Consider the following 23,609-nt stretch of genomic DNA (forward strand, 5'->3'; position numbering starts at 1 on the left):
ACGGTCCTCCACCGCCCCGCCTCGCCGCCGCCGCCGCCGCCGCCGCCGCCGCCCGAGGGATGCTGGGAGCGCCCGGAGCCCGCGCCGGCCCTTTCGCCTGCCCAGACTCGGCCAATCAAGCGCAGAGTACGGGCCGCTCCGCTAGGCCCGGCTAGCAGCTCGCCGAACGCCCACCTGAAACCGTGCGCGCCGGGAGTTGGCGACGCGGACTGCGCCTGCGCAAGGTCGGCCAAGGCACACTTGGGAATAGGTAGTCCGGGACGCGGAGACGGGTGCGCGGCGCGGCGGCGACGGGACCGGGGGTGACGCGGGGTCAGGACTGGGGGTGACGCGAGGCGGGGCGGGGTGCCGTGGGCTCGGCGGCCGAGGTGGGGCCGCGTTCACTGGGTCGGACCCTTGGAGCGAGTTCCTCTTTGACCCTCACAGGACCCCGGCCTCCGGACGAAGACTGGCCAGAGGGGCAGCGAGGGTCGCAGCCAGAGTCGGAGCCGGCGGCGTCCGCTGAGGAGACCGAGGCTCTAAAGGCCGGTGTGGAGACGGGGCGGGTCGGCCTGAGGGTCCCGGGGAGCGTCCGGGGAGGGGCTGGTTCCCCAAGGGAGGACGGCGGCCCCGTGTCTCTAATTCAGGGGTTAGTAACCCGGGCGGGTTGACGAACTTGGGGAGGAAGGAATTACACCTTTATTGTCTCAGTGTGAAATTTAGCAAGTCCTTCCGTGACTGACCGAGTGGCGTTCGCTCTGCCCAAAACAAAGTCGCGATTGCAAATGGGGATGAGTGTAAAGGATGGTTGGAGACAGAGTATCTGCAACTCCGACAAACTCTTCTCCAGTTGTCGCTGCTTGGACATGACGATAGGACTTGTTATTTAATGCTGGAAAAAGAAGCATCTATACTAAAAGAGCATAAGTTTGTTTTAAAGACATTTTGGTACCTATATCAATATCAGTAATTAAAATTCTCTATTTTGATTAACGTGTGTAAACCCTTTATTTAATGTGGTCACTTGAAAATTTAAAATTACATACGGGCTCGCATTACGTTTCTCTTGGAGCTTCGCCAGGTGCAGAATGGTAAAGGCCCTCTGCACTGGTGTCACTAGGGTGCTGGTCAAGAGAAGCTGTTTGATACTATTCATGGACTTGGGTTCAAAGCCAACCAGTTCCAGAGCTAGTGGATCTCGCCCACCACACTGCTGCAGGGCCTCCAGCAAGTCAGTCCCCTCCCTGGGCCACAGATATTAATTTGTCCAACCTGGTGTCCCCTCTGAGGTCTTTCCACCTTCTAATATAACCAGACCTTAAAATGTGTTCATGCTCGTTATTGTGATTTTTTACATTTTTTAATTTTTTTATTCAGGGAGTTTTCTTCTCTCTTCTTTGAATGAGTTTAAGTATTCATCTGTTTGGGGGGGAAACTTTTTGTCAACTGACCGAGTCCTTAAACTGGGCAGAAAGCTCTCAGGGTAGATAAAAACTTCCCCAAATTGTTTCTTAAATAACTAAAACTATTCATATCCTCCCATCAAAGTGAGTGCATGGCTTTGTTCATAGGGGGTGTTCTGATATATATATTTTTTAAATTAATTAATTAATTAATTTATGGCTGTGTTGGGTCTTTGTTTCTGTGCGAGGGCTTTCTCTAGTTGCGGCGAGCGGGGGTCACTCTTCATCGCAGTGCGCGGGCCTCTTACTATCGTGGCCTCTCTTGTTGCGGAGCACAGGCTCCAGACGCGCAGGCTCAGCAATTGTGGCTCACGGGCCCAGTTGCTCTGCGGCATGTGGGATCCTCCCAGACCAGGGCTCGAACCCGTGTCCCCTGCATTGGCAGGCAGATTCTCAACCACTGCGCCACCAGGGAGGCCCTCTGATATTTTTTTATTAAAGAGTTTCAAATATGTAGACCAGGATCTCTAGCCTAATTGTGCAATAGAAGTATAATGTGAGCACGTATGTAATTTAAAATTTTTAAGTAGCCGCATTAAAGTTTAAAGATTGTGAAATCAGTCTCAAATTTTCTTTAGCCCAGTATATCGAAAGTATTATCATTTCAACATGTAAAAAAATATGTAGTTTACCTTCTTTTTTTGTACTATAAGTCTTTGAAATCTGGTGTATGATTTACCTTTAAAGCCCATCTGCGTTTAGTCTAGCCACATTTCAAGTGTCAGTAGTCACATTGGACAGCACAGCTGAAGCCCATTTGTCTATGAATTTTGCAGAAGAGAAATGTTTAAGTTAACTTCCCTGTGCAGAGGCCCAGAATGCCAGTGTTTTTTTCCTAGTAAATGATAATGCTGTAATTTTTTGAACACCTATTAAACCCCAGGCATTATGCTAAAAACATCTCATTTAATCCTTATGGCCTTGTGGTAAGGTGAGTGGGTCTTGCAGCTGAAGGAATTGAGGTCCAAGAAGGTCAAGTAATGGGCCCAGTCACTCAGCTCTGGTCAGGGCTCAAAGTCAGCTCTGACTTGAGTGCCCAGTCACTTAGGTCGTGGCTCAGTGATCCAGATCAATAGTTTAGGTCTATCGAGTGCTCACCATGCTGCACCTGAACGCTGAGATCTGAGATTGAATCATTGCTACGGTGCTGTGTGGGCGATGTTATAGTTAACCCCAGTTTATAGCCGGGGAGACTGAGGCCAGAGCCGTGAGTGCCCAGGGACTCAAGGATGGTTGTTTGGTGGAGCTGAAATCTGAACCTAACCCTAACCCTAGGCCTACTTTCTAACCTCAGGGCTCGTGCTTGTACCCACCTTCTCGGTCTTCTTTCTGCCTTTTGTGACTATGAACTCGCGTTGACTTTCACTATTTTGCTGACCTATGCCAGGCCCTGGAGGGGAACGCCAGAGATGGACCTCGTGAGACTCTCGCGGCTCTTCTCCGGCCCCCGCCCCATGGGATTGGCTATCCTGCAGCACCTTGACCCCCTCAGAGCCAGGTGGGCCGGAGGCAGGGAGGGGCCCATGTGGCCGAGGGGCGCAGGGCTGATTCGGCTAGCGCCAGCAGCCTTCAGCAGCTCCCTCTCTCGGCTGCCCCTCGGCCCGCGGAGCCAGAAGAACACAGACAGCCTGAGCTCTGACCCAGGCCAGCCCAGCCCCGCGGCCACCCAGGAGGAAGGGGAGGAGGAGAGCTTTGGGACTCTTTCTGACAAATACTCCTCCCGGAGAATGTTCCACAAATCGACGGCCCAGTTGTATAACCTGCGGCTCAAGGAACAGAGTGTTGAAGAAGATGAGGAAGGGGAGCTGCAGCCAAAATCATGGCAGGGCCCGAGAAACACCCCTTACTGGTACTTCTTTCAGTGCAAACGTCTGATCAAGGAAGGAAAGGTAGGGAACCTTTGGATTCTGCTGCTCCTGGCTCCTGCTTCCGCCGTGCCGCGATATTTTGTGATGGGCCGCCCAACCTTCCAGTCATCTCTAAAGGGTGGGATGCTGAGGGCTCCTCTCTCCTCTCTGTCTTCACTTCCCCCTCGGTGCTGCACCAGGCGACCCGCCAGCCTCCTGGCTTTCAGTGCCCCCTCCTTCATACTGGTCCCATCTTCCTCTTACCAGCTCGGCCATCCCATGGACTCCCCATCTGTGTATTCAGCTGCCTCCTCACCATCTCCCTTATACTTACCCTCGGTGGCCTGCAATTTTTGTTCCCAACTTTGATTTCCCTACGCTTTCTTCATCTCACTCAGTGGTAACCCCATTATTCCATCCGCCCAGGCCACATGCCTTCAGGTCATCTCTGAGTCTTCTCTTTCTCTCACCAGCTCTAGCTTCAAAATTTCTCCTGTCCTAACTTCTCACAAGCCTACCCCTGAATGCCCAGGCCTAGCCTTCTCCTCGCCCCCCTTAGCTATTACGACACTTGTCTCTGGGCTCCCCGAGGCTCTCTCCACCTCTTTTCAGGATGTGGGCTCGCAGCATGGAGCCATCCCGTTAAAGCAGAGAGCAGGTGGCCTGACTTCTCTCTCCAGCTCTCCCAGTGTATTCAGTGACACTGCGGATGTTCATTTCCTTAGGTATTGATAACGACATTCCATTTATATTTAAAAATCTCTTGGAGGTGTATGTCGAAGCTTTGGTGAATGAAGTGACAGGATGTCTGAAATTTGCTTTCAAAAATTCAGTTTGCAGGAGGAGTGCAGGGTATAGATGAAACAAGATAGGCCAAACGTTAATAGGCATTGTAGTTACACTATTCTCTTTACTTTTGTGTATATTTGAGATTTCCCATAATGAAAAGTTGAGAAATAAAAAGAAGCCGGAGTCCTCACAATAGCTTATGAAGCCTGCAAGAACTGCCACCCGCCCTCCACTCCCCTTACCTCTCCGCCCGCATCTCCCTTCCTTCACTTACTCTGCTGCAGCCTCCTCTCTGCTCCCACAGCTCCCAAGCACACTCCGCATCAGGGCTTTTGCACTGGCTGTTCCCTCAGAGAGCCACGTGGCTCCTTCCCTCACCTCCCTCAGATCTTTGTTCACCTGGACATCGCCCCTGCCTCTCAGGGAGTTCCCCCATGGCAGTGGGACCAAGAGCTCTCAGGTGGTGGGAGACTGGTGGGCTTCCTTCCTGGCCACCGCGAAGGCCCATGGCTGCAGACCACGGGCACCAAGAGGCTGGTGGCAGAGGCCCAGGGTGGGTGTTTGTCTCCTGGGCAGGCCTGAGCTTGGTCTCAGCTAGGGTCCCCCAGCCTCAGTCTCCCTCCCTCTGCTGAGGGTCTCTGAGGCCACCCTGAGTCCCCCCCGTTGTGTCCTCCCCCCACCCCTCTTCCCCAGCTGGCCGAGGCCCTGGACCTGTTTGAGAGACAGATGCTGAAGGAGGAGCGACTCCAGCCCCTTGAGTGCAACTACACCGTGCTGATCGGGGGCTGCGGGCGGGCCGGCTACCTGAGGAAGGCCTTCCAGCTCTACAATGACGTGAGCATGGGCCTGAGGGCAGCAGGGGCCAGGCTCCGTAGAACATGGGCTTTGGGCCCCAAAAGAGCTGGGTGCAGATCCTGGATGTGTCACCTGCTAGTGCATCACCCCCTCCAGCCTCAGCTTCATCGTTCATAAAATGGAGGTGATCTCAGATAACTACGTGATGACATGGAACGCCCTCCAGTGCCTGTCCGGGCCGTGGCAGGGCCCACCGGTCCCCTTTCTTTTCCACTGCTACTCCCACTTAGTTTAGTTTGTGTTCCTTTTGTCTCACTCCCATCCTCACGCTACACACGGGTGCACACATGCACCTTTCTTCCAAAGCTGATCCTTTGAAAAAGGGCTTTTATTTCTCTTGGAAGATGGTTTTACTTTACATTCGCCCACCTCTGGGGTGTGTTGTATTTGTCATTCTCAGAGCCAGAAAACTTCTTCTTTCATGAGTCGGGAAAGAGCTGTGCCTGAGAGGACCATAGACTCTAGCAGAAGTATTTCCATCTTCTCCTGTAGCCAGGAGCTGGGAACATCCTTTATTCCAGCAAGAATTCTTGGGAGCCCTAGTCTCGTCATTTGGGCCTGGCCCGTAGTAAGTCCTTAGTACATGCTGTGGAATATGTGAACACACACGGAGCATCTGCCCATCCTTGAAGTTGGGATCACCATCTTCCTTTTTCAGATGAGGAAACTGAGGCCTGGAGGGACCAAGTGCCATGTCTAAGGTTACCTCTCTCTCGAGAGTGCTGGACTTGGGAGTTGAGCCCAAAATGGCCTGAGAACAGGGTTCTGTACACTCTGCAAAAGCTGGTCACCTACCCTCCGTCAGGTTGCCCTTCCCCGGGAAGTAGCGAGTGCTTGGCTTTACCAGGAGTTTCTCAAACTCCGTCACCTGGAGGGCTTGATAAGCCCAGTGTCAGCCCGGGGTTTGTGACTCAGTGGGGGTGGGGTGGGGGACTCCTGAGACGTGCTGCAGGGACGAGCTCCTGGCTGCGGCTGCTCCCGGGGCCTCTCTCCCATGATGCTCTCCCTGTAACAGCCTTTCCAGGTGACCGTATCACCCCCATTTTTCCAATGACGAGCTAACTTACGACCCCTCAGGTAGTAAACATTGGAGCTGGGGTTTGATTACCGCCCCCGTCCACCCTTTCCCAGACCAGATGCACCCCATGGATCTTAACAGTCAGGGTGGCCTGGTCGGCCACAGAGCGGGAGCGTTGGGGAGACCCTGCTGCAAAAGCACCCCAGGCCCAGGGTGGACTGCCGAGCACCATGGGGAGGACGGTTTCTTGTTTGGAGCATCTGCGGTGCGGGGTCAGTTCCCAGAGCCCCTCGGGCTGAGTCAGGGGTTCAGAGAGCCCAGCTCTGCGTGTCACTCGGCTCTGCGTTGTCACAGGCCCGGCTCCCAGGCCTGTTCAGTGTGGAAGCACAGTCCTCTCTAGCTTCCTCTCAGGGTGGCCATGGCCTGTGCGTCGGGCTGATCCCAGAGCCACCTCCAAGTTTCTCCCCGTCTCCACAGATGAAGAAGCGAGACCTGGAGCCCTCAGATGCCACCTACACAGCCCTGTTCAACGTCTGCGCTGAGTCCCCCTGGAAGGACTCCGCTCTGCAGAGTGCCCTGAAGTTACGGCAGCAGCTTCAGGCCAGAAACTTCCAACTCAACTTGAAAACGTACCACTCCCTGCTGAAGATGGCCGCCATGTGCGCAGACCTCAGGATGTGCCTGGATGTGTTTAAGGTGGGACATCCCTTCCTTCCTGCTCCCCATTCGGGGCCAGTCCCACGTGGCAGGGTGTGGGGCTGTGTTATCTGTGTTCCTCATGCGGGAAGGTTCAGGGGCCGATGAGACAAGCCCCGTACTGGGCTCTGGGGTTCACAGGTGAATCCCGTGAGACCCTGTTGTCAGAGGCCTGGGTCTGGCAGACAGAGAGGCCCCCAGCCCTGTGAAGGCGGTGGGTCGTGTGCACTGCCGTGTGCAGTCCCGCTGGATGGGACTCCGTGGTGCCGTACCAGAGGGTGGGCTTCATGGCGCTGAAGATGAGCCAGTGCTCACTGAGGGGTCATTCCAAAGGTCCTGTAAGGCAAGTCGTGTGCCCTCACTTCACAGATGAGGAAACTGAGACCAGGGAGCATAGTGCCTTGCCCACACTCCCACAGCGGGCCAGTGGTGAAGCTGGGACTTGAAGCCAGCTCTGTGCAATTCCAAAGCCTCACGTACAGGGGTTAAAAGTGGCTGCTGGGGTGGCCTTTGCGGAGAGGCTGCAGAGAAGTGACCGGAGCAGAGCCAGGAAGAGAGGCCTGGGAAGGAGAGGAGGAGGGGGTGCAGGCAGCAGTTAGCTCCGGCCCGGAGCCGGAGTCAGGCCCCTCCTCTTCCAGAGGCGCAGCCCTGAGCCTGACCTGGGGTGTCTGCCCTTAGCCAGTCCCATCGGGCCTGGGCCTGGGCCTGGGCCTTGGCTCTTCTGCAGATTCTCATCCGGCCCTCTTTGTTCTCTCCCCCAGGAAATCATCCAGAAAGGACATGCGGTCACAGAGGAGACCTTCAGTTACCTGCTCATGGGCTGCATCCAGGACAAGAAAACGGGTTTCCGATATGCCCTGCAGGTCTGTCCCGCCTGGCTCTGCGTCCTGTGTCTCCTGTTGCCCTGCTCGCTCCCGCTCCGTGTGCCTGTGTTGGGTGCAAGTGATGATCCTGTGTGCATTACTTGAGCACTTGCTCCTGCCCTGTGCTGGGTGTTTTTATACTTGTGATCCTTTGGCCTTCCCAGAGCAGATGGCAGGGAGGGCGGGCACGCGGAGGAGGCGCGGCTGCCGCTCCAGTCGGGGCACGGCCAGCCCACGCTCTCCCACTCCGCTCGGTGGCTCTCTGTGCAGCCGGCCCAGACCCGCTGAGCTTACAGTCCCTGAAGGATGTCCGACCCATCCCCCACTCAGCGTCTGTGCGTGTGGGACCCAGGAGTCAGCATTCAGTCCTGAGACAGCCTCACGGACATTAAAGTTGAGACACGCTGCTCTAATCCCATCTCAGCGCCCCCCTTATCAAGTGCGGAGGCGGGATTAACACTGGTACCACAGCTGCCTCCCCAGCTCCTCAGGGGTGGGAAGGACCTGGAGCTCACCAAAAGCTCTAACTTCAGGTGCGGCCCACAGACCAGCAGCCTCAGGCTCACCTGGGGCTTGTCAGAAATGCGGGGTCTCAGCCCCACACAGGCCTCGTGCAGCCAGATCGGCCTTTCAGCAAGATCCCCAGGGGGTTGTTCTGCACAGAGTTTGAGCCCCAGTGATCTGGGACAGCCCTGGACCACGTGCCTCCCCTCTGCAGACCCCCTGGAAACAGTGGCTGCCAGCCATCCCCTGGCTGCTTTATAGACAGGATCTGGTTCCTCCCTCTCTTTGGCCTCGATCTGTTCTAGTGAGAAGTAGTCTATCACGCTAGCAGCCGGTTTGTGTCATGCACTTGTTAAACTGCTCAAGCTGGGCACCATAGCCCCATTTTAGAGACGACGAGGCTGAGGCTCCGGAGGTTGAGTAACTTGCCCAAGGTCTCACAGCCACTAAGAAGCAGAGCTGGGATTTGAACCAAGAATCCCTCCTGCCACGGGATAGCGTCTGTGTCCCTGATAAACCTCAGTTCTGTCAGCGTTCCTCATGGAGGTGGCTTCCCAGACCCTTGCCCTCCTCAGGACCCTGTCTGGTGGGCCACGGCCCTCTTGCATGTGGCACCCGCCTGGGCCTGGCCGGCCCTGACTCATAGGCACACTTGACGTGAGCTCCTGGCCGCTGCCCGTGGCCTCCCAGTGAGCCTCGTGGGGCATCTCGTGGCATCTTGGTTGGTGTCAGAGTGACCGCACGTGGTCAGACTGCCCCCTTGAGAACACACAAGTGTGCTAGACTCCTCGCTGAGGGGTGAAAACGACCTCAGCTTGAGGGGAGACAGGCCTGCCTGGGCCCACAGCTTGTGGGGCGCTCTTCCTGGCTGAGGCCCCCCTCCGCCCGCGCCCACTCCGTGCTCTTGAGGAAGCTGAGGATGCCGAGTGGGGCAGGGCACACGGCAGGCACTCAGGAAGGGCAGCTGAGTCCAATCCTTAAGTCAGCCTGGACTCCTCCAGCACCTAGTCTCTCTGGCTGTCCCTCCCCAGGGGAGTAGGGAGAAGGGCCTGGGAGAGCCAGAGAGATGGAAGTGCGACACGGTTTGGGGGTGAGCCAGAGGAGGGGAGGAGCAGCGCCCTGTGGAGGCCCCCAGGCTCGGGGGTTCTTAGTGGCCCAGAGCCTGGCGTCTTTCCCGTGTCGCCCCCGCCCCCATGTTTGCCGACTGGTCGCTGCCTCGCGCTGCCCGCTCTGCTGAGGGCTCTTCGGAGCGGGAGCTGTGGGTGAGGCCTGTCTCTCCTCGGCAGGTGTGGAGGCAGATGCTGAGCCTGGGGCTCCGGCCGAGCCGGCACGGCTACAACCTGCTGTTGGGGGCAGCTCGGGACTGCGGCCTGGGGGACCCGGCGGTGGCCTCGGCGGTGCTCCTGAGGCCCAGGGAGGAGATGGTCCTGCTCCAGCCCCCGGCAGGTGGGCGGCAGGCAAGGAGGAGAGACGGGGTCGGGGCGGACGATCGCCTGTCAGCCTGGCTGCACGTGGAGGCCCTGGAGAGGCAGCTGTTTCTAGAACCTTCTCAGGCACTTGAGGGGCCTCTGGAGCCTCAGGAGGCCGGAGCCCCCGGCAAGGCCCAGCCTGGGGTGGAAACCAAGGCGGAGCCTGACCGCGCTGTGGCCCTCCCCTCTGCGGCCCCGGAGCCACCTCCCTGGAGGCTGGAGGCCAACCTCCTGACCCCGGGGGCGGTCCCCTCGGCTGTGGTCTCCTTTGGGACCGTGACCACTCCAGCCGACAGGCTGGCCTTGATGGGGGGCCTGGAGGGCTTCCTGGGAAAGATGGCGGAGCATGGGCTTCGGCCCGACATCAAAACCCTCACGCTGCTGGCGGAGGTGGTGGAGCCCGGGAGCCCCGCAGAGTCCTCGCTGCTGACCGTCTTGGACGCGCACCAGGTGGAGGCCGACCTGACCTTCTTCAACATGCTGATGAGGAGGAAGAGCAAGCTGGGCGACCTGGAGGGGGCGAAGGTGAGGGGCACGGGGGGAGGCACAGGGCTCCCGGCTGGGCCCTTCCTCTCCTTCCCCCTCGGACCCTCCCCTGCCAGGTGTGTCAGCCGTTCCTGCGAGAGGGGCGCAGACTGTCCGGAGCCCCTGGTGAAAACCTGGGAATCAGGTGGTGAACCAGCCATACTCCCCGCCCTCCCAGAGGGGCCACTTTTCAGCCCCGCCCCCGCCTCGTGGACGTCCTCACACTCACTCTGTGCTTGATTCTGTTCTGAGAGCTTCGCATCCACTCGTTTCTTTCCTGACCATAGCAGGAGGCTCCGCTGGCCTGTGGCTTTCCTCGTCTCACAGATGGCGACGTTGGGGCCCTCACGGGATTTTTGTCCATTCGTACAACGTATTTCTGTGTGATGCCCCTTTTGCCAGAAGCTCTGACCTGGGCTGTCCTGAGAGCTGCAAGAGGCAGCCTCTGCCTTCAGGCCCTCAGAGCAGAGCACAGCTTTCTCTAGAGCCCCTCCCTAGGCCCCGCCCTGACCCAGCCAGGTTGAGCAGGCATCCTCTTCCTCACCTCCTGCCCGGGGGCTCCCTCGGCCCGCACTTCCCATGCTGTTGTCAGCTTTGTCTCCTGCCCTGGACCGCAGGACCGCCATCCCCTGAGGCCCCCGGTGCTCGAAGGACGTCGAAGGCCCGAGTGCAGGGATGGATGGTGGCCGGGAGAGGAGCAGAGGGGGCAGGAACGTGACGGGCATTTGAAGAAGGGATGACCTGCTACAGACAGGCGGGCTGGAAGGCAGGGAGGACTCGCAGAGCAGCTGAATCCTGGGGAGCTGGGCCCTGAGGTGCTGACAGGACACCCGGCCCTTGAATGCTGGGCCAAGGCTGGTGCCCGGTGTGGTCGGCAGAGGGAGCCACGAGGCCTCGGAGCAGAGCCAGGCCCTGGCGCCTCCAGCATTCAGGCGCGCGCGGGCTTCACCAGAGAAGGCTCTTGCCAGGGCTGCTGGGCTACAGCTTACGGTGATGCCACGTCTGTCCCCACAGGCACTGCTGCCAGTCCTGGCAAAGAGAGGAATCGTCCCCAACCTGCAGACATTCTGCAGCCTGGCCATCGGGTGCCGCAGGCCAGGGGATGGCCTGCAGCTGCTTGCAGACATGAGGGTGAGTGGGCCCAGGCCCAGGCAGGCCCCGTGGTGCTGAAGAAGAAGGGGGGGGGGGGCGCGAGGGGACCCTCCCGAACCGCCCAGGCCTCTGCCCTCAGGGTAAGCTGATGGGAGCGGGGCAGGGAGAGTAGGGTCGCTCTAGCTGCGAGTGTGGAATGGTCAGTGGCCCAATTTGGGAGAAAGGAAACCCTGGTGAGGTGCTTTAGGAATGGGCGTTGAGGGCCAGGGGTGTTATGATCGCCAAGGTGGTGGCCGTGGGGTGAGATTGAAGGGTGGGGGCAGGTCTTGGCCCCAACCCTCTAGAGGGATGGAGGCCATGACGGGAGCAGGGAGGGTACCAGAATTCTCGGGGGACGAGGGTGCAGTGAACCCACAGAAGGCGGTCTCCTGCCCTGAGGTGGTTTACCGCCTGAGTCTGTTGATCTCTGAGAACAGTCCTCTACTTGCTGTCCAGGTTCTTCAGGACTGAGAGGGCGGGGTCCTCAGCCACCGGGGATGGACCCGCAGAGTGGGGGACATGGAGGGGGGCGTACAGCCTGTTGTTGCTGCGAGGTCCTGCCCTTCTCGTCCCTGGTGGCTGGTCTGCAGAGCAGGCCTGACTGGCAGGGTAGCTCCCCAAGCCTGATGTGCCACCGGTGGCCGCTCTGTCCCAGCCACCGCCATCATCTCGCTGACGGCATGTCTGTGATGTTCCAGAAATCCCAGATGACCCCCAATGCCCACATCTACAGCAGCCTCATCAACGCGGCCGTCAAGAAGCTGGACTACGCCTATCTCATCGACATCCTGAAGGACATGAGGCGGAACAGGGTCCCGGTGAATGAAGTGGTCATCCGCCAGCTGGAGTTCGCAGCCCAGTACCCACCCACCTTCGACCGGGTAAGTGCGCCAAGCTCTAACGTGCCCGTCGTCTCCCTAACCAGCGCCCCCCCCCCCACCCCACCCAGTTCTGACCTGCTGGGATTGGCATCCTTTTGCTTTAAACTGTCAGTGGCTTCCCTTGGGGAAAATGCCAAACTCCTCAGACCACTGCCTGCGAGCCCCTGTTCACGTGGCTCATTTCATCTTAGGCCACTCCTCCCTCGGTTCACTGTCAGTCCCACGGCCTCTTCCCTGCCTCGGGGTTTTTGTATTCTCTTCACCTTGAATAGGCTGCCCTGCTTTTCACATGGTTGTGGTTCCTTCTCATCTGGTAGGTGTCGGCTCAGATGGCTCTTTCTCAGAGGTGCCCTGCTGGAGGCCCCCATACAAGCACTATTCCTTTTCACCATGTTTCACAGTCGGTAATTACACACACACGTGTGTGACTCTTGCCTTGAGGAGATTGTAAAAGCCCCTAGAGGTGGAGACTGTCTGCCTTGCTCACCTGGGTCCCTGGTGCCTGCCTGTCGTCAGGCGCCCAGCATAGATTGTTGTTTGTCGAGTGAATGGGGACGGCAGGAGGGCAGCGACAGAATCTGATTTGTAACAGCCACTTCTCTCCTTGCTGCTCTGAGGATATCAGGCTCCGGGGCTTTGGTTTTTAGGTCCGCTGAGTCAGACCCTGTGCTGAGCACCTCCAGAGCAGCTGTGGCCTGACTGGGAGGGAGACAAGTCGGCCAGGACACACCAAGCCAGGGGACGTGGGGTCAGGGACGGCTGTGCAGGGGGGATGCTTGAAGGCTTAGTAAGAGCTAGTGAGACAGCGGTGGAGAGTATGCCGGAGGGCATAGCTGGGCATCTTTGAACAGCTGATTGTTAGTCTTATCTTACTGATGCCTCAGAGTTCTTTAAATATTCTGGACACTGGTCTTTTGTTGGTTCCATGTTGCAAGAATCTTCCAGTTGGGGGGTTGTCTCTTCACTGTGCAGGGCCCACTAGGGGTCTTCTCAGGTTCAATCAACAGTCACCATACTACCAGAAGCCTAAAGCTTATTGTATTCAGCCATACGTTCATACTCTCTTATGGTGGACTTACTTCTGTTTGTGATCATCAGGTTTTTGCTTCACGTACTTTCAGGCTCTATTAGGTACAAGTTTAGAACTGTTAAACCTTTTGAATCAACCCTTTTATCATCATGTAGTAACGGTCTTTATCTCATACGTTTTGTCTGTTTTTTCTCTGGTTTTCTCTGTGTTCCTCTACCAGCTTTCTCTTGGTGTCTGCCTGGCACGTCTGGTTTCCTTTCCTTCTTTCCTCCTCTCCTGAGACCTCTGCAGCAGTGCTGAGATGACAGTCAGAGGGAGGCAATGCCTGTGCCGAGCGGGAGGCGCTCAGCAGGCTGTGGAGGCACAGCTGGTGGCGCCCAGCGATTCTCGCTGTGCGGGGCTGGGGCGCCGTGCCTGGGTATAGGAGCCCAGCAGCACGGACTCAGGAAGGATCGTAGCAGATGAGAGAGAATCTGGCTCTGCCCCATGGTACAGCTTTGTTTCTCTACCGTACACTGCTCGGTGTTGAGCAGCTTTTCTGCCCTCTCCCTTTGGCCAACTGGAAGCAAGAACAGCTTCCCTGAGCCCTGAGCCAGCTGCCATGGTTTGGGGTCAGCGGTAGGTAGCATGCAGTGAGTCTAATCGTGGCCCCTCTGAGCCTTGGAACCCCACGCTTTTCCAACTACAGTACAAAGGGAGAGACACCTACTTGGAGAAGATTGATGGCTTCCGAGCTTATTATAAGCAGTGGCTGAAAGTGATGCCAGCAGAGGAAACCCCCCACCCGTGGCAGAAGTTCCGGACCAAACCAAAGGGAGACCAGGACACCGTCACTGTGGCCGATGTGGACAGAGGCCCTGGGGGCAGGTGATGGGGAGACCCTGGGGGACCTCCAGCAGAGCTGGAACAAAGTGCATGGCCTTCACATGGCTCTGCGGGAGCCCCAGGAGTCCCTTTCATATTCAAGACACGTGAACGTGCAGGTGTAGCTGCAAGCTTGAGGGGAAGGTCTGGTCCACAGTAAGAGCTGCAGCTTTTTGCAGGCATTGGTCTGAGGTGCCCAACAAGTTCATGGCAAGTCCAAGAGCAGCTTGGGCCACCTTGGTATGTCATCTCAGGCCATCCTCGCCTGAGAGGTTCCCACCCCCATCACTGATGAGGAAAGTAAGTGCTCAAGGTCACACAGCACCTGTGAGGTGGATCACGCCTTAAGGGCGACTGGTCTCCAGGGCTTGGCGCTGTCCCACTGGGTTCCACAGACTGCGGGCTCTGAAAGAAGGCAGGCAGGACCCAAAAGGTTTAAGAGTTTTATTTCTACAAATCACAGCTGATGAACACCAAAGCCTTCACACGTAGAGACCATGTTCCTACTCGGGCCTGGGGAACTGCTCTGAGGAGGAGCTGCTCCCAGGAAAGGGTGGCGTGACAGGCAGAAACCTGCGCAGTCCAGAGTCCGGGGTGGAGAGGGGTCGGCCCGACGGCCTCAGCCAGAGCAGCCCCGGCAGCCGCAGTGCGTGCACTCGATGATCCGGCCCTGCAAACAGAGGACAGCTGAGACCCCGCGCCCCTGCCGCGGGCCACACGCCCACACGCAGGACTCCTCCTGCGCGAAGGGTGGCCACGGGACATCCACTCCCCACAGGACGCTCCTCAGAAACCCTCCGCCACAGTGCTGGATGGGGAAAATTCGGTTCCCTCGTGAAGATGGAAACAGCTGCTGTTGACACTGCAGTTACATCTCTATGTGGATTTAATTTATGCAAATTCAGTGTACACACTTGCTCCCAAAAAAGGAAAAAAAAAATCTGTGTGAATGATTCTTGTTATTCTGTGAAGCAAGCAGGACACACCCTACAATGAGCTGGGGGGTGGGTCTGCTACCGCTCAGGGGGCTCGGGGCTCAGGGCCTCCTCTGGGCTGGGGAACTTTCCACTGTGGCTCGGGAAGAACAGTGTGTACTTGAATCTGTGTGGCAGCAGAACAGTCTTGTCCCCCAGGCCAGGTGTGGCCTAGTGTCTGGCCGGGGTGGCGGGGTGGGGGGGCGCCGCCCAGCAGACAAAAGGCCCCAGGGCAATGGTGTTTATGTTTATTTTCCTTTTTCTTCTTTTTCGGGGGAGCAAGACTCTGGTCTAAGGAAACAAGATCTGATGGTGAACCCCAACTAAATCTGAAGCAGGCTCTGTTCTGGCCACAGGTCTGGGGCAGCAGCCCCAGCTAGACATCACCATGGAACCCCGGGGCTCTCGCAGGAGCAGGGCTTCTGCTGCTCCGCCACCCCTCCTGCCCCCGCCGGAGACCAGCACCAGAGCCGCCCCTCAGGAGGCAGCCCGTGCTCGCTCTCCACTGCTCCACATGCCCGTCCTTGAGCTTCCAGATGGTTCGGGGGGCAGAGCTGCCTGCTGAGCTAAAGCCCTTGGTCCAGAGCCGAAGCCCTACAAGCTGTAACTAGTGCTGCAGGGTGAAGGGACCTTGTGACGAGGGACTGTGTGAAAGAAGACATCTGGCCTGACCTCCCAGCGGGGCCCACGGCAGTCAGCCGAGGGGCCGCGCTCAAAGGCCGCTAACGGCCAACAGCCCAGCAACCCTTCTCTGCCTCCTGCGGCTCCACTTCAGAGGCGTCTGTGCGTGGAGCTGAGCTACTGCACACCCAGCCGCGTTCCCCAGCCGCCCAGGAAGTTCTGGCAGGAGACGCGGTGATGCTAACATTGAAGTGTCACTGGGAGGAAAAGGAGGCCTGGAAAAAAGGGCGGCTGAAGGGCAAGCACTGGAGGGAAAGGGACAAGCTCCTGCCGACTGGCCCACCCTCCCGGCCACCCTGGGGGTGGGTATCATCACCCCCATTTGGTTAAGTGAGCCCAATAACTTGCCCAAAGGAGGAGGTGGGACTGGCCCCCAGATGTAAGATCATTACTGCCAAACTCCCTGGCATGGATTCCTGACCAGAGGGTCTCACTCCTGGCGGGATGGCCAACCACAAAACAGAAGAACATAAAACCCCTTGTGGTCAACTAGGGCAGAATCCTGACAGTAACATCACACCCAGTCGTCAGACATGACAGGGGTGGAGACATTACCACTTCCAGCTTGCTTTTGGGGACCCGGCAAATGCAGTTTGTCCCAAAATTGGTGTCCCGTGTCTGAATGCACCGCAGGCAGCATAGGTTCTCATATCCCTGCTTTTTCCATTTTGCGATCAGGTTTTTATCTGCATAGCCTTCTTTAATACAGTATTCATACAGTTCTGTCAAAAAGATGGGGAAAGGGCATCAGACCATAGTATAACAAAGCTCCCCCCACCCCTGGCCCATCACTACCCACCCTTAAAAAGAGTATGTAGCCAGGGGCTTCCCTGGTGGCGCAGTGGTTAAGAATCCGCCTGCCAATGCAGGGGACACGGGTTCGAGCCCTGGTCTGGGAAGATCCCACATGCCGTGGAGCAACTAAGCCCATGCGCCACAACTGAGCCTGTTACTGAGCCTGTGCTCTAGAGCCCGCGAGCCACAACTACTGAAGGCCACGCACCTAGAGCCCATTCTCTGTAACAAGAGAAGCCACCGCAATGAGAAGCCCGCGCACAGCAACAAAGAGTAGCCCCCACTCACCACAACTAGAGAAGGCCCGCGCACAGCAACGAACACCCAATGCAGCCAAAAATTAAAAAAAAAAAAGTATTTAGCCAATGTTGGCCTGGCTTCTTTCCTTTTTTTGGTGGTGAGAAACATGATGACACTTGCTGAGGTTTCAAGAATTAAATAAATCTGAAAGCTACTCAAGTTGGGAAGGTTAAGAGAGAATTTGGCCAATTACCTCTGCTTATGGCTTTCCGCTTGTAGAAGAGGTCAAAAATATAGCGGGTTTTCTGGTGATGGATCCTAAAGATGGGCCACAGAGATTCCACTTTCCTCTTTCCCTCGTGAGGTTCTGTTTCAGCTGGAGAGAAAACACATGTGTTTGTTTTTTGGGGGATAGGGTAGTCTGCATAGGATATAGTGTTATTTTTTTAGTAAGTAGGGATAAAGAATAAATACTTTGTACCCACTAGGATGGCTATAATCAAAATGACAAGACAGTAATAAATGTTGGCGAGGGTGTGGAGAAATCAGAATCCTCATACCCTGCTGGTAGGAATGTAACATGATGCAGCTGCTATGGAAAAGTCTGGCAATTCCTCAGGAAGTTAAACAGGTAACCATATGACCCAGCAGTTCCACTCCTAGGTATATACCCAAGAGAACTGAAAATGCGCTTGCACACAAAAACCTGTACATGAATGTTCATGGTAGCCGAAAAGTAGAAATCACCCCAGCGTCCATCAACTGATGAATGGTTAAAATGTAATCTATCCACATGATGGAATATTTTTCAGTTATAAAAAGTAGTGAAGTACTCACACATGCCACAACATGGATGACTCTTGAACACGTTATGCTCAGTGAAAGAAACCAGTCCTCACAGACCACCTATTGTATGACTGTGTCTATACAGACAGAAAGTAGATTAGTGGTTGCCTAGATCAGGGAGACCCCTGCTAAAGGGGATGGGGTTTCTCTGCGGGGTGATAAATACTGTAAAACTGACCATGGTGATGGTTGCTTAACTCTGTGAACACACTAAACGCTGCTTAACTGAATACTTTAAAAGGCTGAATTTTACAGCATATGATTTATGGCTCATTAGGGCTGTTTTTTTTTTTTTAAAGATAAAGCAAACGGTAAGCCACATGACTTAAACATTAATTGCTTTAAATTAAAAATGCCTTTTAAATTAGATAAATTAGAAAGCAAAGGTTTTAAAAAATCAAAGACAACCTCCGTTAATACCCGGGTCTCTACCCTTCCAGACCTATTTCTCCAGCATAATAATTTCTCAAGATAATTCTGGACCTACAGATGGGCATACTAATAATCTTTTAAGGCACCTCTGATTTCATTTCCCAACCAAAATCGTTTAGGGAAAGAAAAAAAAAAAAAAAAAAGTCTGAAAGTTCTTAGCATGGCGAGCCTGCAGGAAATAACGGCTCCATCAAGACATGTAGGATCAGGTAGCAGCTTGCACCTGCCAAAAGGCAAGTCTTTCTCTTAGCATTACAAGCTGATCTTTGTTACCTCTTCTCGGTTTTTACGGCAGAGGAGAAAGGTGAGAAGGGTTAAGAAACCTATACCTCCATTTCTCCAACACCGAGGCTGTTCTATTACCTAGAATTTGTAATTCAGCTCAATAAACAGGATTCTGTGATCCAAGTAAAAGACAGGTGTTGAGGACTTAGCAACACTGTGTGTCTGCTATGGGCGAGGTCATGCTCCAGGTGCCCAAGATACGGCAGTGGGCAAGACACAGAAACCACAGAGCCATGATCTGAGAGGGAAGCAGATCCGCCCCTGGTGGTTAAGTGGTAACGGCCACAGAAAAGAAGGGAACAAGGAAGGGGATGGCGAGCAGGGAAAGAGGGGGACTGCCACTTTATACTAGTCATCAAAGGAGACATCTGCTCAGAGACCTTAAGAAATGACGTGCAAGGTGGGCTGGGGGGGTGGGCAAAATGGGTGAAGGTGGTCAAAGGGTACAAACTTCCAGTTATAAATAAGTCCTGGGGAATCTATAGCATGGTGACTATAAAGTTAATGATACTGTGTTGTATATTTGAAAGTTGCTATGAAGGTAGATCTTAAAAGTTCTTATAAGAAAACAACTATGTGAGGTGATGGGTGTTCATGAAACTTGTGGTAATAATTTCACAATATAGTCATATATAAAATCATGCTGTACACCTAAAACAATACATTGTATGTCAATTATATCTCAATTTAAAAGAAAAAGGGAAAAGAGGGGCAAACATGTTTACAAGGCAGAGCCAACAGCAGTGAAAGGCCCTGAGGTGGGACTGTAGCTGCGGGTCAAGGGGCAGCAGTGTGGCTGGGGGAGGGGGCGGAGGGGACGGAGTTCAAGGGGTGCGGGGAGAGTGTGCCTGACCTGGAAGGCCACAGAAGGACTTGGTTTTGCTCTGATGGGGGGATGAACCACCGCAGGGTCCTGAGCAGAGGGTGATGTGATCTGACGTACAACCTCAAGCCCTCACCCTGGCGGCCCCGTGGAGAAGACTGCAGGGCGAGCGGAAGCAGGAGGCTGCTGCAGGCACCCAGGTGACAGGTGAGGGTAGCCTGGACCAGGTGGTGGGGTGGAGGGGCTAAAAGGAGTCGGATTTTAGATGCGTGAATTCTCTAAGGTTTCAATAAGGATAACTTCAAACATACACAAAAGAAAACAGTATATTGAACTCCCAAGTACCTTCCACCCAGCTTCAACAATTAACATTCAGCTATTTGTATTTTATCTGGTTCTCCCTACTTTTAGGAGTTGGGGGAACTGGAGTATTTTAAAATGAAACTTCTAGTGTTGAGTCAAGGCTGGAGAAGACATTTGTTCACCGGAGTCGAGAGTGTTTCGGAAAGCCACGAGACTAGAAGGGATGACTGAGGGAATGGGGGGTGGGGGCCGTGGAGCTCCTCAGGCTGCCATCCTGGACGTGGAACCTTCCTGTGCTTTTGAGTCATCTCTCAACATTTTAATCGTAGCATCACCCACATTTTAAAAATTTCTTCTTGGACCCATTTTCACAAGGTCACGTGAACATTCTTGGATATCATTTTGTACAGGTTCGCACACACAGTAGAAGGCAGCTTTCAGTGGGCGATGTGGAGTCCTGCCACTAGGAGGGTACGAAAAGAGGCCAGAGGTAGGGGACACTGTGGCACAGACGAGACTTAGGTTTCTGCCTCTTTGCTAATGCCCCAAACTGCCTATTAACTTCAAATTTCAATTAGTTTAAAGTACTTGTAAAAGCAAAGTTATTTACAAGTCCTCGTTACAATCCACGGAGATAGTGCCTTTATTTCTCCGTCACCCATAAAACCCCTGCCACACATAACTTCCCCCACCTCTGCCCCTTAGTCCCTATAAGCAGGCTCTTTTTGTTTGGGGACTTACAGGGCAACAGTGGCTATACAAAAACTTGAGTAGCAAGCTAAGAGACATACAAAGAGCTGAGCAGTTGTGCTGAGCTAGGAAATAACAGGGACAAACTAGGAGAAAACAGGAATTTTCCTTCCTAAGATAAGAGGACCAACTGCTTCAATAAGTGTGAGTTGTCCTGTAAATGGCCCTCAGATCAGAAGGACAGGTCTGGCAAAGCCACTGGCTTTGGGCCTTTGTGGGCCCAAGGCTCCTCCATGGCCTAGGAGTGTGGCCGCAGATCCCACAGGCAAAACTTGCGCGGAAGGCTACAAACTGGAGGCTGGCAGCCTCCATCAGCCTGAAGGCTGGCAGCCTTCACCAGCCTGAAGGCAGGCTTTGTTTGGCTCCTCCCACAGACACTTTTAAGTTTGAATTTTAAATTAGAAGAGTTCACACAGAAAAGCTGAATTTCTGCTTATCTTGGAAAAAGAAAAACACTCAGCAAATCTGGCAAAGCTGAGGCTGCATCCCACATGGTAAATGACCCTGGGTGAGTAGCAGCTTCTCCCCACCCCCAGAGCTCCCTACTGTTCCCAACACTAAAGCCAGCTCTGGTACCACCTGCCATCCACTCTGTTTTCTTTACAGTGGAAGCGAGAGCAACATGAAACTAGGTCTTAAAACCTGTGTATCAAAAATGGGAAAGCAGAGAAGAACTATATGTTTAAATAAAAACAAGAGAAAGAATACTTCTTTTGACGGTAAAGAATATCACATCCATCTAAATGCTCTCCCTCCAAAAAGTCACCCCTTAAAAAGAGGAAGTAGGTTTATTTGCAAGGACTCACAAAAATCTCTTCTATTACAGCAATCTCTAAGTTCCTTTATGTTGAATAAAGATCTGTTTGGGGAAGAAATCTCTCAGCCCAAAATGACCTGATGACTGCAAGTTCTGGGTATTTAATAGAAGTTACCTGATACAGTCAGCTTCAAAGGAAGCAAAGTAACTTAACACCCACTTACTACTTATTGCTAGAGGTATGACTTCATAATAACAAAGGTTAGATTAATTACCAAAAACCTTAAAAAAAGAAAAAAGGTCGCTTTAAAAAGCAATTCAGTAAGTGGTTATACTGTGATAGGGCCGACAGATGCTTGTGGCTTCAGATAAAATTTCCCAAAACTGCACGCTACACTGACTCACAAGTGCAGGATCACACAACATTTAGAGGGAAGTGAAGATGGTGCATTCTGGAAAACTGGCAGATGATGCGAAAACAAAGTGATGATGAAGACAGAGACTCACAAGAAAAATCTGAATAAAAATGTTTCAGAAAATTTGGAAGTGAAAAAGAACAGGATTTCCCAAGTAAATATCTTTTGTATGATTTTAAATATACCTCTAACCAACACAGCAAATAATTATAGGTAGACTACTTGATCTATACTCCCTAAAGCTCTTATATTCAAAAACATTTTTGAGGACCTTTTCATTTGTATTATCTTACTTTCTGGCATTTATACTATTCCTATCAGTTGATAAGCAAACAAAACATGTCAATGTCAGGAGGCCACAGTGGTACAGCCTGTCTCTTCCCATTTATCCTTGCATTTATGCCTGGCCCCTTGAAGCATGTAAGCCTGTGACCCTTGGACACAACCCACTCAGACAGGAACTCCCCGACTCACCTTCTCTCATCTTTTGATCTAATTCATCCAATGTTGGCTCGATCAACTCCCAGCCATCTGGGGGAGCTTTCCGGCTTCTTTTGACTTTAGGCATTTTTTCCCCAGAAGATAATCTGCAAAGACCTGTGGGGAAAAAAATTAAACGAATTGGTTTCTGAGCCTCAGATCCCCAAAAGACTTCACAAGCCACAACTCTGGTGCACACTCATGTCCCTAAATCTGTTTCCTTATCTGTAAAGGGGGATAATAGAATCTACTTATGGGGCCATTGTGAAGATTAATTATATGTAACATGCCTGGCATTTAATGTGTGCTTACTAGATTTTTGCTGTTATCATTAACTGACATCAACTATGAGCCTGTCCCTGTACTGAGAACATAGAACAAAGAATAAGACACACACTGTCCGTGAGAAGGTGATATTCTAGCAAGGAAATACAAAGTGAAAAGGGAATTCCAACACAGTGTGAGGAAAACTATGGTTGGGAGAGCGAAGAAGATGACTGTTTAAAAAGGATAAAGACAGTGTGAAACCAAAGTACCTTAGGGTCTGTTTCCCAAGAGTGTATGTAGCAGAAAGAAAGATCTCTGGTCTCTTCAGTTACAGGCTTAGGTTCTTGGCCAGCTGTGACTTTGGAGAGGTCACCTTCCCTCTCTGGTCCTCAATCTTGTCTATAAGACGAGGACAGTGTATTAGCCGGATGGCCAAAGTCTCTTAAACCCGACAAACACACTACATAAAGGAAAGTCATGTAAAGCCCAACAACAGACCCGTGCAAATCTACATAGCAAGTCATTTTTCAAACCGCATAGCACTTCCTAGGTGGCAAAGAACTCAGGTTAATGATCTCATCTTTAAGCATAGCGGACTCCTCTCTCCCAAGTTCATTGAGTTCCTCCCCCGTGTAGGGTGCCTGACAAGTTTATGAAGCCCCGCCCCTCCCTTTCATGAATTCTCCGTAACAACCTTACAGATGAAGATCAAACTACAAGGGGTAAACTCAGGGTCGCACACAGCTGGGAACTGGAAGAGTCCGACTCTAATCGGGGGCTCCTGACTCCCAAATCAGTGGTCTTTGCACTTGTCTCCCCTGCTATGAAGCTAGAGACGGATGGAATCTGGTCCCTGTCCCAACGCGCAAGGGCTGGGAGGGCAAAGACACGGGAATGACCACCCTACTAAGACCCAGGGAGATTCGAGGGCCTGGCCCAGCCGGGGAGTCACAGGAGGCCTCCCAGGGGAGGTAACAGCTAAGAAGTAACCAGATCAAGGAGAAAGAGGTGCGGGGCCGTATAAGAGAGGTGGTAGCGCTCGGAAGAGGCGGCGAGCGGAAAGGTGTTCGGAGGGAGGGAGGGAGGGAAGACGTTACAGCCCGGGTTGTAGGAAAGGCTCAGAGAGACGACTGCATCTGAACCGGGCTTACGAGAACAAGCAATATTTAGACAAAAAAAGTTCCAGGCGGAGAAAAAAAAGCATGGAAAATAAAGGGGGAAAAAAGCCTAGAAGCAAGGGAACCCCCCAAATCTCTCATCCCTTTGGCCGAACGAGCAAAGAGCCGCCTCCTCTCTGGAACTCACTCGACCTCCCGGTCCAGAGGCCCGAACCCGTCCCAGTTCAGCTGTTCAGATCGCCCTTCTGGGCCAATGCAGACCTCCGATCCCTGGCCCCAGCAGTCACCAAGGTACTTGAGAACAGAGGAGAAACACTCACCACGTCCTCCGTCGCCGTCGGACACCCCTTCTCTACTGCCTGCCTCCGCTTCCCAAGTTATCCCTTCAGGATGAGGTTCTCGCGGAGCCCCGCCCCACCTAGAGCGGAAATTGCGTTATCTTAGGTGTCCGCAGCTCTGCCTGTACAGAATTCCAGAGCCGCTGTCGCCTTTGCCCTCACTTCCCGGGCGGTGACTGGCAGGCTTACG

General features: G+C 53.8%; 2 protein-coding genes across 12 annotated transcripts; one reads left to right on the forward strand and one right to left on the reverse strand.

Annotated features, from left to right (window-relative positions):
- Positions 1-152: 152 nt before the first annotated feature.
- PTCD1 (pentatricopeptide repeat domain 1) lies at positions 153-16,723 on the forward strand. Of its 9 annotated transcripts, none has more exons than XM_061209070.1 (11): positions 153-224; positions 427-524; positions 2,830-3,331; positions 4,772-4,912; positions 6,429-6,647; positions 7,409-7,510; positions 9,301-10,008; positions 11,023-11,139; positions 11,838-12,020; positions 13,739-13,917; positions 15,172-16,723. In XM_061209070.1, the coding sequence occupies exons 3-11, from the start codon at positions 2,852-2,854 to the stop codon at positions 15,266-15,268; spliced, it is 2,226 nt and encodes a 741-aa protein (XP_061065053.1). In that variant the 5' UTR covers positions 153-224; positions 427-524; positions 2,830-2,851; the 3' UTR covers positions 15,269-16,723. The 9 variants fall into 9 exon arrangements, with proteins under 9 accessions (XP_061065053.1, XP_061065052.1, XP_061065054.1 ...); XM_061209069.1 differs by having other exon boundaries at positions 219-250; XM_061209071.1 differs by lacking the exon at positions 153-224 and adding an exon at positions 227-312 and having other exon boundaries at positions 427-528.
- Positions 14,344-23,511, reverse strand: BUD31 (BUD31 homolog). 3 transcript variants are annotated; one of them, XM_061209081.1, is made up of 5 exons: positions 23,402-23,508; positions 21,691-21,813; positions 16,858-16,980; positions 16,125-16,291; positions 14,344-14,584 (listed from the first exon to the last, which is right to left on the reverse strand). In XM_061209081.1, exons 2-5 carry the CDS (start codon positions 21,782-21,784, stop codon positions 14,534-14,536), a joined length of 435 nt encoding a protein of 144 aa, XP_061065064.1. In that variant the 5' UTR covers positions 21,785-21,813; positions 23,402-23,508; the 3' UTR covers positions 14,344-14,533. The 3 variants fall into 3 exon arrangements, with proteins under 3 accessions (XP_061065064.1, XP_061065063.1, XP_061065062.1); XM_061209080.1 differs by lacking the exon at positions 14,344-14,584 and adding an exon at positions 22,233-22,362 and having other exon boundaries at positions 16,044-16,291; positions 23,402-23,511; XM_061209079.1 differs by lacking the exon at positions 14,344-14,584 and having other exon boundaries at positions 16,044-16,291.
- Positions 23,512-23,609: the final 98 nt, after the last annotated feature.

Source organism: Eubalaena glacialis, chromosome 13, assembly GCF_028564815.1.
Source record: "Eubalaena glacialis isolate mEubGla1 chromosome 13, mEubGla1.1.hap2.+ XY, whole genome shotgun sequence".
Taxonomy (NCBI): domain Eukaryota; kingdom Metazoa; phylum Chordata; class Mammalia; order Artiodactyla; family Balaenidae; genus Eubalaena; species Eubalaena glacialis.